General features: G+C 49.2%; 1 protein-coding gene across 1 annotated transcript; it reads left to right on the top strand.

Moving 5' to 3' along the window:
* Window positions 1-8,199: 8,199 nt before the first annotated feature.
* Window positions 8,200-11,472, top strand: LOC135821058 (uncharacterized). Its single transcript, XM_065334120.1, has one exon. The coding sequence runs from the start codon at window positions 8,917-8,919 to the stop codon at window positions 10,651-10,653; it is 1,737 nt and encodes a 578-aa protein (XP_065190192.1). The 5' UTR covers window positions 8,200-8,916; the 3' UTR covers window positions 10,654-11,472.
* Window positions 11,473-15,206: the final 3,734 nt, after the last annotated feature.

The raw sequence follows: 15,206 nt of genomic DNA, 5'->3' as shown, positions 1-15,206 counted from the left end.
GACTGACCGCTTTCAGGTCACCGTCAGATTTCAGCTTCTTTATGTAGGCAGCAAACACTTTGTTGCACTCTACGAACTCGATGCCGGTTATGATGTTGATGTTACGCTTGTGATTGTTTAGCTCTCGTTGGATAGCGTTTCTAAACGACACTAAGCTTGACTTCGCATAAGGGGCGCCTTTCTGTGTTTTGAGCGAAACATACGCAAACTTCAAAATGCTAGCTAGATGTGAAGCGGAAACTGACTTCAGATCACACTGTTTCTTCTCTGCCACAAGATAGTCACTAAACACTTTCAGCCAATTCTTCGTTGAATTCTTTGTGTTTTTGTTTTCCTGTTCCCACAGCATCTTCTCAACATCTTGCTCGCTCACTCTCACAAATCGTGAGTTGACAGCTCGTTCACGGACACCATGTTCTGTCTCAACTCGAACGACGCTGGTAGCTTGAACTTGGTTGATTGGTTCACCGTCCAAGTCAGCTAGCATCTCGGTCAGGACATCCGGGTGTACGTCCAATATTTGAGACACATCGTCAGGAAGGTCAGACAGAAGTCCTTCTTCCTCAGCCATCGTCAGCGCTCCTTCACACCACAAGTAACAATGAAACCTTTTTGGTGGTGTGGTTTGCTTTGTTGATATGTGCAGTGGTGCAGTGGTGCAGAAATGAAAGGACCCGGGGTGCGGGGGGGGGGGGGGGTGGGTGTGGTGGGTGCGGAAGTGTACGCGTGTACGATTTGTATGTGTATGTGTACAGTGTGTATGGGGTCAAATGCCGGGCAATATCGTGTAATATTGGACCGCCTGAGCGGGCTTGTATGGAGAAATATTGCCCGCTCTATCTGGTCGCTGATTGGCTGTAGACCTGGAAACGGTCACCTGACGTGTAATAACATATTGTACTACTTCCTGCTACAGACAGTCCTGCCCAGGCCAGAGAAATCCGACCTCATGAATGCGCCCAGCGCTACGCGGTTCAACCACCACACACACACACCACTCTGCGAGTCTGCGCACCGGAGCATGGCGATACATGTACTGTACTACCAGTACCTACACAATCTCTGAATTCTGGCGCGTGAACTCCAGTTCCGTACGAAAGTTCATTTCAAACTAGAGGGAAAGTGCGGTGTTTGATTTTCCGCAGTGCGCGGACTGCAGCTGAATGATGTAATGAAGGCAGCGCGCGCGCCGCGCGGTTGGCCCATACATAGAAATAGTAAAAAAAAATGAAAAAAATGATAGAAAAGAGATCACAGTTGCATACTCTTGGGTTATGGACTCTTGGAACGAATCGAGCAAAAACGGATGGGCTCGTGCGAGAAATTGAGAGTTTGAATGCATGCTTTCAGAGCGTGATGAAGGCAAGTTACGTCATGAAGGCAGCGCGCCACGCATGCACCCATAATAGAGAGGTTAAGTTACACGTTTTTTGCCCTTTTTCAAAACGCGGTGCAAATCTCACGTTACGTGTAATTTTTAGAGGTTAAGTTACACGTGCGACGTGACGTGAAATTTTGCCTGGCAGGATTCGGGTTTAGTTCGCACAAATATCAAATCTTCCAACAAAATCGATAAAACTCGATAAAATTCCGGGAACTCACACAAATTCGGTCGGAATAACCAAGCGAAACTTCCAAAAACTCACGTCATGAACTTACGTGCGGGACAGTCAACTCACGTAAAACACGTCAAATTTTACGTGAGTTTTTTCACTTTTTGACGTAAAAGTTCACGGACGTAAGACTTTTACGTGAAACTTAAGGAGGCTCCGAACAGTTGCGCAGCGCAGTGCAAAAAGGGCACCTCCGAAATCTGTTTTTTGCCGCGAGATTCGAAAAATGTTGTGTTCCATGCGGAAACAAGCTGTTGTTCAGAAAGAAGTTTTTTGATTTCTCTGTGCTCGCAGTTGTTCCAGGATGTAGTTCTACTCGTTGCAGTGTTTCTGTAGCCGTGGCTGTTTCTACGCTGGAAAGAATCACTGGCCATGGCTAATGCAAAACAAAGGCAGTTCCTACGCTGCTTGATTTTTTTGTGAAAACTTTGTTGAAGCGGTACGATGTGGCCACGAAGAACATTATTACTGACGAAGAAGGGTGAGAAAAGCAGGCTGAAGTCAGTGAAGACATCGATGTCGAACGTAGTGATACTAGTACTGGTACTGGAATTTAGCATGGACTACCTGTGGAGCGTGAAGTGGCTGCCCACTCGCTGGTAAGTGGACCCACTTGCAGCTCCAGTCGCACGAGTACCGTTTGAAACTTTCTGTGGATCCTAGAGTATCCTGAGCTCAGTGGACGACGCATCTCAGGGCTGCTGAACTTGGGCTACTGTCCCTGTAGGAATGAGGTTCGTGTCAACCACTGTACTGCACTGATGGTGTAAGGAAAACGCTGGCCAGAAGCTTGTGTTCTGAACCAGGGACGAACTTCTAAATCCTGCTTTTGTAAAAATGGGGATACCACAACTAAGATGTGCACACTCAGGTGTGTATTGGGTAAATGCTTGTGGTTGATTATTTTGAATCCTTTCCTATGCGAAAGTACGTGTATACATGCGTTTGTGTGTGTGTGTGTACGCGCACGCACGCGCGCGTGTGTACGTGCGCGCGCGAGTGTGTGTGTACGCGCGTACGCGCACGCGCGCGTGTGTGTGTGTGTGTGTGTGCAAGCTGTTGAAAGGTGTAATCCGAGCACAAGTTGCTATGTCTAACGTAGTTTGTTCGCTATCCTCGCTTCAGCGTTGGGCAGGTGTATGAGTGTGTGTGTACGCACGTGTGTGTGTGGGCACGTGCTCGTGCCCGCATGTGTGGGTTCGCACGCAATGTTGATCTGGGTTATGCACATGTCCCCACGAGTGCACTGTGTGCATGTGCATGCAAATGTCTGTGTACATGTATGTGTGTATGCACGTGCATGTGTGCGCGCGTGTGCAAAGCTAGGTGTGGAAGGGGGGGGGGGGGGAGGGGCTCACGGTGCTGGTTCTGTATGCCTCTCCTCTCTGGTGTCCGCAAGGACAGTGTGGTAATGGCTTTACACTACAGGAGTTGCATGTGAATGCGCATTTGTGAACCGTATTTGAGACACAAAAAGAATTGCCGAGAGAGCATGACAGTACACATGTATATCGTATGTGTGCACGCCAGCGTATGTAGATGCATATTGCCCTTCATGCTATGTTTTTCTGGAGTCTGCTGCTATCAACGCAAGTGACAACCAGCAAATGCATGCCCAGTGCAGTGGCTGGTCTTCATGCTTTTATTTACACTAAGTCCTACTATGGACTAGTAGTGTTACAATGATGCGTGCACGAGCGTGCGTGTGGGTGGGTGTTTATGTGCATGCGCGCGCACGCGTTTGAGTGTTTAGTGTGCCTTATTTTGAATGCCTGCTTTCACATTATTCATGAGCCAGTTTCATGGTCGAGGTTGTTATGAAACCTCGCTACCTTACATGTACATGTACACTACTCGTATATCAATGTGCTAGGACTGAAGGCTGCATGACATACATGTAATGATACATGTACCTTTCCAAGCACAGACTGTCTGGTATGTCCAAAGGAGGTTGCAGCATGAAAATAACTTCTTCTAAAATAATATTACCATACTACCATGTCATTGGTAGTGATATTTAGTCAAGAAGGCAAGAATGGTCAGATTTTCTAAAAATGCTATTTTCAGAATTGGCCTAAAAATACCATGTTTTGATACCTATATTGTTTGGTAGGGGCCTAAAGTGCCTGGTGACACCATCAAAACTGTCCATTATCGGTTTCCTTGGGGCTCAAGGATCACAGAAAGCCACAAAAATCAATATGTCCATGGACAAAATGTTGCAGGCTGAACCATTTCACAATTCAGCACCCGATGGAAATTTCGGTACCCGTAATTTCGAAAAAGTGGCTCGCCAAGGGCAAAACCAAGACACAGTCTATCTTGTGTACCCAAGATACCTCCAAATGTGGTTCTTAAACACATGACGAAGAAAATACTTAGTATCCTCCTTCCAGGAGGCTTCTTTGGGTCAAAAACCAATTTTTTTTACCATTTTTTTGCCAAAAATCAAGAAATTGTACACTCACTAAATACACCAGAATACCTCTTATATGCCTGGTGACCCTACCTAAAAACTATACCAAATTGAAGAGGAGACATCACTCCACCATTCTATGCATAAAAAACAGGGTGTTCATGGACCTTTTATTTTTGCTTCTTTAGGTGGGAGCCTCCTTAACCTATCTAATCACAGTTGCATACTCTTGGGTTATGGACTCTTGGTACTACATACAGTACATAGCAGTTTTTTCATGTGGTCGGATTTCTCTGGCCAGAACTGTAGTCACTGGTACTTGTTTACTTACATTACTGTATAGCTATGTTTGATATGGCTCATAATATGAGCATAGCTATACCAAGTAGGCCTTGACGGATTATGCTAGCATATTTTTTCGCATAATTCTTACCAAGATTGAATAATCGCATAATTCGAGGCTAATTGCATACGAATCGCATAAATTGGAATAATCCGCCTTTTCGCATCAAATTCCATACAGTACATGTACATGTTATACAAGTACAAGTAGATGCACCAGGAAATCGGAGGTTTACGACTCCCTTGATAATATGCCCAGTCAACTACAATCAGTGACGTTCGTAGCTACATGTAGGTCGGACAGTGCGTTGACCCCGTTGAACTTTTGCTACTGCAGTACAACGCCCTCTACATAAAATTCCCCTGTTATTTTGCACAGAACCATCATGTACAGTAGCAGCATATGTGAGCATAATGCGGCATAATATGATAACTTTTAGCATAAAAATAGCATAATTCGGGAATTTTTTCAGCAATGCGAAAAGCATAATTTCACGAAAATATTAGCATAATCCGTCAAGGCCTAATACCAAGACTCAAGACTTAGCAGGGGCGTCGGAAGCAGTTTAACATTGGTGCGGCGAAAGTGTGAGAGGGGGTCCGGGGGTCCTCCCCCGGGATTTTTTTTGAAAATTGGGCCTAAAAGGCCATATTTTTAATGCTACCGAATATTATGAGAAATAAGAATATGCATGCTGATGACACACCGCATTGTCGATGTAAAACATGGTACCTGTACAAGAGTCAGGTTGAAAATGTAAAAAAAAAAAAAAAAAAAAAAAAAAAACTTCCAAAATTATTGGTGCGGCTTTGGCCGCACCTGCCGCACCGGTTCCGACGCCCCTGCTTAGAGTACAGCCATATAACAATACCGGTACGGTAGGCTGCATAACTGTAACTTTCACGCATTTCAGCGACCATCAGACAGCAGCATTTACTATCGAATCTACGAGCGCGAGCAGGCCCAGATATTATGCATAACAATACTTTAGTGCACTCTTGCTGATACTTTTGGTACATGTGCACACTACTCGTAGTGTGTTTTTTTGCGCTACAGTACAGCACTGCGGTTCTTCACTAACGTTATCAGTTAGCGCCTGGTCTGGATCGTCACCGGTGCACCAGGCACCAGGCGCACCTCAGCAGTGCGCGAGTCCTCAAAGTTGGTGCCTGTTTTCTTCCAGACCTTCAATATTATCCAGTACTGGTATTTACAATCACTCAAGTTCTGAGGTCTGATTGATCGCAACAGTGTTAATCAGGTAGAAGGCCCCTTTGCTCTAATGTTTAACCACCATTTTGAACGGAGGCCAGTCAATTGGAAGTGACATAGTCGGACAGGCTGATTATGGATATGACTGTATGGCAGTGAAGGCAACATTGCCCAGCTCCACTCTCACTGAGTCTCAGGGCCAGGAATCGCTTGCTGGTGGTGTGCATCGTGGTGATGGCGATGCTAGTAAGTCTACGGTCATCAGCCGTGCGTGCGATGACTTCAACTAGAGTAGTTCAAGAGCGCAGCGCAGCGGTGATGTGACGACTGGACGGTAGTACAGTCTACCCAAGAAGGCAAGATACCGGTAGTAGATCTAGATGTCTACACCAGATAAGTAGTTTTTCTCAGCACATGTACTGCACTTCAGTGCAGCACGCACATCATCAGAATCTGAATAGGTTGATACGAGTACTGAAGTACAGTGAAACCTGTGACCAACGACCACCCCTGGGGGCCAGAGAAAGCGGTCTTTAGTGGCAGGTGGTCGTTATAATAGTTAGAGGTTTGCACCGCACCACGATAATGTTAGAGGTTTGCACCGCACCACGATAATGTGAGACCGTCCGCGCCTAGCAAAGTGGTCTGTAGTACCAGGCTGGTCGCTAGTCACAGTGGTCTTTAGTTGCAGATTTTGCTGTAGTGTAGTTGGGATGGCTTTGCAAGTACCTAGCACCGTATTCCTGGGCACAGACGTGCATTATCCAACACACAATTCAGGGGTGTCGGAAGGTAATTTAGTGTGGTACGGTCAGCTATCTGAAGAACAATTTGCGCGTGAGGGAGGGGTGGCAGAGCCGAAAATTTTGGAAATTTAGAGCCTAAATCAGTGCATTTTATTGATTCACGGGGTACTTGCCACAAATAATGGTACGGTCAATACCCATGATACCGTAGTGACCGTAGCGTGTCCAACGCCCGGCGCCCTGCACACACATGGTGTTGAAAACTGTGTTTTTGGCGAAACTTTAAGAACGGGCAATCCACATTGTTTTGCTTTAGCGCAAAAACAGTTACAATGTCAGCTTATACGTGCCGCATGCCAGCGTTATAGATTTCCAAGACTGGGAAAAGATGGCTGGGTCGTGTACCGGTATCACAGTGTAGTACATGTTAGAACATGAAACGGTTGCAAGGTAACGTCCCCTTTTCACACCCGAGGCAATTAGGTAACCTATTGTGAATTAATTTTGCCACGCTGCAAGACCAATAGCGTCTTTCAGCCACGCTGTACAGTACCCAGTTCTACCCACGTGCTGATATCATACCAGGGAAATGTAAATATTTTGTCTGTGGGGTTATAATTATTGTGTCTATGTGTGTGTGTGTGTGTGTGTGTGTGTGTGTGTGCGCGCACCACGCGCGTGTGTGTGTGTGTGTGTGTGTACATGGTGTGTGTGTGTGTGTGTGTGTGTGTGTGTGTGTGTGTGTGTGTGTGTGTGTGTGTGTGTGTGTGTGTACATGGTGTGTGTACCAGGCTAAAAATAGTGGCGGTCAATTCATCAGCCTTGCAAACTGGTGAATGGTGTAATCCCAGCACAAGTTGCTATGTCCAACATAGCTGTTCGCTATCATCGCTTCCGCGATGGGCAGGTCTGAGGTCTGAGGTCTGAGGTGTGTGTGTGTGTGTGTGTGTGTGTGTGTGTGTGTGTGTGTGTGTGGTGTGTGTGTGCTTGTGCGTGTGTGTGTGTGTGTGTGTGTGTGTGTGTGCTTGTGTGTGTGTGTGTGTGTGTGTGTGTGTGTGTGTGTGGTGTGTGTGTGCTGTGCGTGTGTGTGTGTGTGTGTGTGTGTGTGGTGTATGCGCACTCGCGCGCGTGTGCGTGTGTATGGTACATCATGTATGTGCGTGTGGCTGCTGCTGCTTCTGATGCATACATGATTGTATTGAAAAAGCCCACATTGCTGGGGACTGGAGTGGCCTACTGGAGCACATGCATGCATACATGCAAACGGCTCACTGAGTTACCGATTGGCGCACATGCGCTACGCTGCACTGTGGTACGATACCTTCTGCTTAGTGGTCGGGCCCAGGATATGTGCACACACTACACAGCCAGGCATGACGCCGGTGGCCTGTCAAGAGGGGAAATTCTTTAGGCTGGTTGTGCTTCTCAGCAAAGTATGGTAGTAACAGTTGCATACCGGTGGTAACGCAAATGTGCGAACTAACGTTACTTTTTAATTTTTTTGACAGTGTCGACACGAACCGTACACGTGGCTTTGAGTTCACCTACTACGCGACGTATGAGTGTGTACGTGTCGTTCTAACCGCTAATCAGCAGTTGCAACGACACACTCACACGTACACACGAATGACCAGGCCTGCAGGATAAACGTTAACCCGTCACAGACTGAAGATGTGCGAGGACAATAATCTGCATGCACATCGAATGGCCTCGGCGGTGCGCCTCACCGAAGCGAGCAAAGGACCGTATCCTAGACATCATCAGCGCTAAGAGCAAGAGTAAGGAGGCAAGGGATGCGTGCTTCTGGCACAAGATACTAGGCTATAGGCTACAGGCCACACACGGACATTCCCCACTAGATCTACCTGGCCAACATGTGCCAAATCTACAGATGACGGGCTCGAGAGGAACGCTGCACCCAAAGTCCTTGGAGCATACGAAAGGGACCAGGAATTATGCGGTGCACTGTGAGTGTGACATCGTGCGTGACACGTGGGTTACAAAGCCGCACAGTACAGCATGCAGCCGTATCACACTGTCTTCTGAACTGAAAATGAAAGTCAGCCCTTTCCAGTCTCCCAGTCACACTGCATCTACTTGCATGTATCTGTTACCTGTTGAGCGGACAGTACACGACACTGCACCGCGCGTCCCCAGTTCAGCGCAGAGGCGAATTGGAGGAAGTCCAGTGATTTCGTGATCGGCGAGAAGAGGATACTACTTACTAGTGATCTGCTGGAATCTAATTTCAAATTTGGACTTCACGGAGAATTTCAAAGTATTAGGAAAATAAAGAGCAGTAAGAAGGCATGTGGCCTCTAATTTCCTAATACTGCTAGAATCTAGACCAGACTAGGCCCACCAAGAAGCCCGCATAGCGTCCTCAGACTCTCACAAAGCTCTGTTGTGAAGCGGTTGAAGCAGACGGGGTAGCTTCACCTCACGCCTCAACTCGGCTCAAGCCGATCAGGGTGGTACGTCTATTGCAGGTGTGACCTGGTTCAACACTGTACTGGGAGTCCCGCACGTTGCAGACCTTAGCTCTTCCATCAGCACAACTCGGGATAGCTGCGTGAGGGGGGCAAGATGGAGATGTCTGTAGGGCGTAGAGAAAAGGTCAGCGGTCCAGCTCGTGCCCAAGGAAAGAGGAGTTCGGGCACAACGATACGACTCCTGTTCAGAATCCTGCCGAGCGCGGAGCGCGGCTTTCTATCTCTGCACTCTCTCCTACTGTGCATATTAGGTGTATCGCTGGTCACTCTGCTGTTGCTGGCTGCGTTAGTTCAACCCGCTCAGCGCAAAGCGAAACTGGAAGCGAACAGTTTGAGTGAGCTCCGCGCGGCACAGCGCAAGTTGGAACTAACGGGCAGCGACGGAGACGACATCTTCGAGTTCGTGGAGAAAACTCTGAATCGCATACGCAAGGCGAAGCAGCAGGAGCTGGCGGATCGTCAGGACGCAGAGGTAGCAGCAACAGATGAGCCGCCCACCGCGTTATCACCGGATGGACTGGGAGTCGAACACAGGCTCGTTGTGATGCCGGATGCGGAGAGTTTGCGCGCAGGATTGAGCCTGGACAACTCGACAGACGCCACCGCTGGCAATCGTACGCTGAACCCTGGCCTAGAGAAAATATCATCTATCCGAGCAAGCGATTTGGGTGGTGCTGACAACAGGAAGGGCAGAGATCCTGCTGCTCCCGCTGCTGCTGCTGGTGGTGGCAGTGGTGGTGGTGTCGGTGTCGGTGGTAACGGTGAATCGACAGTTGCCAGTCCGGTAGGCACACGTCCACCATTTCTCTGGCCCTACCAAGAAGAAAGCGAACTGGCGCAGAACTTCACTGACGCCGAATGGGATCATTTCGATATGGCCATGCAGCAACGCGTGTACAAATTGAATCGCACGTACTTCGTACCGGACACCGTGCCATTCCGCTGCTTAGACTCACGTGCCTGGACGCGGAACTGCTACAAGACGTGCGCATCGGGCAAGGGACGCGTGCCTCGCCTGGTCCACTTCATGCAGGTGGGAGACAACATGAAGTTCCTGCACTGGCTGTCCGTGATGTCTGCAATTCGCTTCATCCGCCCCGACCTGGTCATCGTTCACTACATGGGCCGGCAGACGACATGCTGGGCACGGCGCATCAAGGCACATCCGCTGGTCGTGTTTCAGCCGATGAGCACCAGCCTGGTGCCCCATGCCCTGAATCACGCCAACATCAGCGAGCTGGCGCACCAAGCGGACTTCCTGCGACTGACGCTACTCTGGCAATACGGCGGCATCTACATGGACTTTGACGCGCTGATCACAAAGTCGTTCGACCCGCTGATGTTCCAGGAGGCTGTGGTGTCCTATCAGATCTCGCAGGAGATGGGCAACGGGCTGATGGTGTCGCGGCCGCGCAGCTGCTTCATCTGCGGGTACGCGCGGCGCGCCTGCCACAACTTTGATGGGCGCTGGACTACACACTCGGTGTGGACGCTGACGCGCATGGTCCGCTTCGAGGAGCACATCTTCCCCGAGGTGAAGGTGCTGAAGGCCGCGGACGGGTTCTTCCCGTTTTGCTACACGCCCGAGTACCTGGACCGTCTGTTCAACTACGACGTGGAGCAGATCGGGTTCTCGCCGACGCAGGTGTTTGCACTCCACCTCTACAACAAGATGTCCGAGCACTTCTCCGAAAAGATCTCCTACGACTGGATCGTGATGCAGCGCAGTCCCGTTGCCGTAGTCTCCAAGAGAATCCTGCCGTATGGCTTCCAACGTGAACACATGGACGAGGGGCGATGTCTGCCCGTTCCTTTGGTCGTACCTGACTAGATATACTAGGGACCCCCCCCCCCACAGAGAATTCTGCAGTATGGCTTCCAGCGCGAGCACATGGACGAGGGGCACCATCTGCCCGTTCCTTTGGCCGGGCCTGACTAGAAATACTTGGGGGCGTCCCCCGATGAACTTCCCAGCACACGCCTGTAACGATCACAAATGGGGAAATCCCCTGTGAGATTCCAAGCAGATCAAGGCCGGAGTGGCTTTGGTGCGACTCTCTGATGCCGATCGAAGGTCTGGAACTGATCCACAGCAAGGTTGCCCTGGCTTCATCCCCTCTATGTCCAGAAAGATAAGGTGGCATGTTGTCTTGCAAGAATCTGTTCTGCGTTAATTGCAAAATTCACTGCAAGTGCAGCTTGGAACTAATTTTATTTGCTGTATACCCTGAGATAAGTTACATCGTGACACTGGCTCGAAGAGATCGTTATCATTCTATTCACAATCCTCATAGTAGTGAATGGCTACCAACTACGTGCAACTACGTGCACCTGCTCTCCCGTTCACTCACTCATTCTCTCTGTCTCTCTGTCTCTGTCTCTCTCTCTCTCTGTCTCTCTGTCTCTCTGTCTCTCTGTCTCTCTGTCTCTCTGTCTCTCTGTCTCTCTGTCTCTCTCTCTGTCTCTCTCTCTGTCTCTCTCTCTGTCTCTCTCTCTGTCTCTCTCTCTCTCTCTCTCTCTCTCTCTCTCTCTCTCTCTCTCTCTCTCTCTCTCTCTCTCTCTCTCTCTCTCTCTCTCTCTCTCTCTCTCTCTCTCTCTCTCTCTCTCTCTCTCTCTCTCTCACTCTCTCTCTCACTCACTCACTCACTCATTCACTCACTCCCTCTCCGTTCCAGAATTCTTCGCGTTCGAGACAACAGCATTCCAACATTCTGCAGCGATTAAAGGGGAAGTATACCCTAAAATCAAATTTTCACCAGTTGTAGTCTTCTGGGTGCTGAGTCGAATGGTCTTGGTCCGAGGAAGCTGCGACGCTCCCTTCCTACTTGAATCCCAATCGAACTCGCGCACTTCCACCGAAACTGGGTGACTGCGCCCTACTAGATGGGGATTTGTATGCAAAATGTCACTAAAAGCGCCATTTCGTTCTTATAAAAGCACGGATGACCGCGATTGGCCCATATGTTGTAGTCTTTTGGACGCTGAGTCGACTGGTTTTGGTCCGAAAAGGCTGCGATGCAGCGTTCCTCCTTTATTCCCAATCGAACGTGGTTGAACAAGTGGTCACGTGCTCCTGGGTGCCCAAATCACCTGGTCACCGCGCCAGCAGGCGACAACTTTCACACCAAGGTTCAACTCGAGTTCAACTCGAGTGACAGGACTGCACCCAAAAAAGGTCAAACAGGCTAGTAAGTTGTACCCTGCAGGCACGGTGACCAGGTGACTGGTGTACGCAGGAGCACGTGACCGCTTGTTCAACCATGTTCGATTGGGAATAAAGGAGGAACGCTGCATTGCAGCCTTTTCGGACCAAAACCAGTCGACTCAGCGTCCAAAAGACTACAACATATGGGCCAATCGCGGTCATCCGTGCTTTTATAAGAACGAAATGGCGCTTTTAGTGACATTTTGCATACAAATCCCCATCTAGTAGGGCGCAGTCACCCAGTTTCGGTGGAAGTGCGCGAGTTCGATTGGGATTCAAGTAGGAAGGGAGCGTCTCAGCTTCCTCGGACCAAGACCATTCGACTCAGCACCCCGAAGACTACAACTGGTGAAAATTTGATTTTAGGGTATACTTCCCCTTTGTATGTATGTATGTATATTTTTATTTGAATTCGCAAGTACACACGGGCTACAAGCCCAATTACATGGAAGCGAATGCCATAATGAGGCCAATTAAGAAAAGAAAAAAAGGTGGAGGAAGGAGGAGGACGGCAGCAAAGCAACAGGGAGGACAATTCAGGACCAAAATCAACAATTGCACAAATGTGATAGCACCTGAGACCGGGGGTACCTGTGGAGCGATAAAATGCCAAGCAAACAGAAGAAAGGAAATCACAAGCCAATACACGCTAAACTGCACTTGAGTTAGAATGAAGGGGAAAACCGGAGCTCAACAAAATTATAACGTACAAAGTCATAATAAGAAGTCAACTGGATGAGAAGTAGCACAAGCAAACATATCCTGACAACGAGAGGGGCTGTAACTACAGCCACAGCAGTAGCTGCTGTAGCAGCAGCAGCAGCAGCAGCAGCAGCAGCAGCAGCAGCAACAACAACAACAACAACAACAACAACAACAACAACAACAACAACAACAACAACAACAACAACAACAACAACAACAACAACAACAACAACAACAACAACAACAACAACAGCAACAACAACAGCAACAACAGCAACAACAGCAACAACAGCAACAACAACAGCAACAACAACAACAACAACAACAACAACAACAACAACAACAACAACAACAACAACAACAACAACAACAACAACAACAACAACAGCAACAGCAGCAGCAGCAGCGCCGTGCAGACTACTCCAAGGGGAGTGTGGGACTGTGAACACAGAAGGCGGGAGAATTCACGGAGTTTGCAGATCTAGCCCGCCAGCGTGAAGGGCAGTGCAGCTACGGCGAATTCTCTGGGACGATTGAGTAGGCGAACTTCGCTGGGGAGGGTGTTCCAGAGGATGGCACCACAGTGCGATGGACGGGATGTCCCTGCTGCTGACCGGGCTAGCGGCAGGCGCAAACCCTGTCCTTGCTGGAGGCGGGTGGTGTTTCCATGAGCACTTCGAAACTTGTCCTGGAGGGCTGGGCTGGCTCGATTGTGCTGGCAACGCCACACAAACCTCAGCATCTTCTGCTTGTGCAGCTCCTGAATGCTGTAGAGCTGCAAGCTGGTCAGGAGGGGTTGAGCATGAGAGCGGGGTGGCTGGCCAAACACTGCCCTGGCAGCTCGGTTCTGGAGAACTTGCAAGCGAGAGACTTGCTCCTGTCGCAGGCAGGCGAAAAATGCTGTCGACCCGTACAGCAGATCAGGCATGATGATGGACTTCATGAACTGTGTACGGGCCTTCAGACTTAATGCTCGCCTAGATCGCCAGAGCGCCCCGATCTTCTGAGATGCTTTCTTGGCGATGCTGTCCACGTGTTTCTGCCAGTTGAGGGAGCTGTCCAGCAGAACTCCGAGGTACTTCGCAGTGCTTGCTGCTGGCAAACTAGTCCCATTGCAATTTACAGGAATGGCTTCACTGTGCATGCTCAGGACTTGGCTCTTCGTGGAGTTCAGGATGAGGTTGCGATCCTCTAGCCAGTCAGCCACTGCAGATACTGCCCGGGTAAGCGCCGCGGAGCATTCAGTAGGCAGCCGGTGGCTGAAGTACAAGCCAATATCATCCGCAAACTGTACTGTGGGCACGTCACCAGCAACCTCTGGTATGCCGCGCGTGTATACACTGAACAAGATTGGTCCTAAAACGGATCCCTGTGGAACACCGCATGTGCATGCATTACAGGGTCCGTCCTGGGTTCCAATGCGCACTTGCTGGGTTCGATGGCTGAGATAGTTGGCAAACCAACTTAATGCCGTTCCAGAAACGCCAATGTCGAACAGGTCCTGCAGCAGCGTAGGGTGACTGACTTTGTCAAACGCCTTTGACATGTCAAGTAGGCAGATGCAGCAAGGCAATGCAGAGTCCTTTGCAGTGAGAACACCATCCGTTAGTAGCACAAGTGCATCTTCAGTGGAGTGATCCTTCCTGAAGGCAAATTGGGTCGGTGGTAGAACATGGTGTTCATCGAGGAATGCCACAAGCTGCCGCTGCACGAGCTTCTCTAGCAGCTTTGAGGCAATCGGCAGCAGGGATACTGGACGATAGTTCCCGGGGGATGTTGGGTCTCCAGACTTGTACAGAGGCCGGACCAGGGCCTTCTTGAAGGCAGAAGGTACAATGCCCGTTTCAAGAGACTCATTGAAGATCCGTGTGAGGGATGGCGCCTTTAATTTATACTATGTAACTACACTGATGTCACTGCTGACAATGCTTCTTATCACGGGTAAAGCCGCCACGATACAAGCACAGGCTTGCCAGACAACACAACAGTCGCGTCCCATGGTGTCATTTGCAGAACTAACTTCTACATTGTAATTATTTGTATACTACACGCAGTAACCAGTTCATGCTTCTACGTGCAATCTGTTCGCCGGTATAAGTTATTGATCAACGCAGCTCAAACTCAGAGGATAAACAAATATATTGGTGACAGACAGACTTGGCTACGAATATTCTTGCCTGGAATATGGCCTATGCTTTGCGGCGTGCCCATTGTGTGACTTTGGCTCGGGTACATGCACAACGGAGGGTTCGTTGAGCTGCTACTTCAATCATGTAGACAAAACCCTTGGGCATTATGCTGAGTGCCCGTTTAAAAGCCTCACACATTCTGTGTTGGTTCGGAATGCTACCTTTTTCGTGAGGCATGAAGGCTCAGGTTTTGAAGCTGATGCGAAAGAAGAGCCGGATTTCACTGAGAAGGTGCTTACTACAGTGCTGGCAACTGAAATCCGACCCCTGGCGATGCGTTCACAT

This window comes from Sycon ciliatum, chromosome 7 (genome assembly GCF_964019385.1).
Source record: "Sycon ciliatum chromosome 7, ocSycCili1.1, whole genome shotgun sequence".
In the NCBI taxonomy this organism is placed as follows: domain Eukaryota; kingdom Metazoa; phylum Porifera; class Calcarea; order Leucosolenida; family Sycettidae; genus Sycon; species Sycon ciliatum.
This window is presented reverse-complemented; position numbering and strand designations above follow the sequence as displayed.

Bases quoted from the DNA above. Each gene is read 5' to 3' on its own strand.
- LOC135821058 (XM_065334120.1), top strand. From the start codon at position 8,917: ATGGAGATGTCTGTAGGGCGTAGAGAAAAGGTCAGCGGTCCAGCTCGT.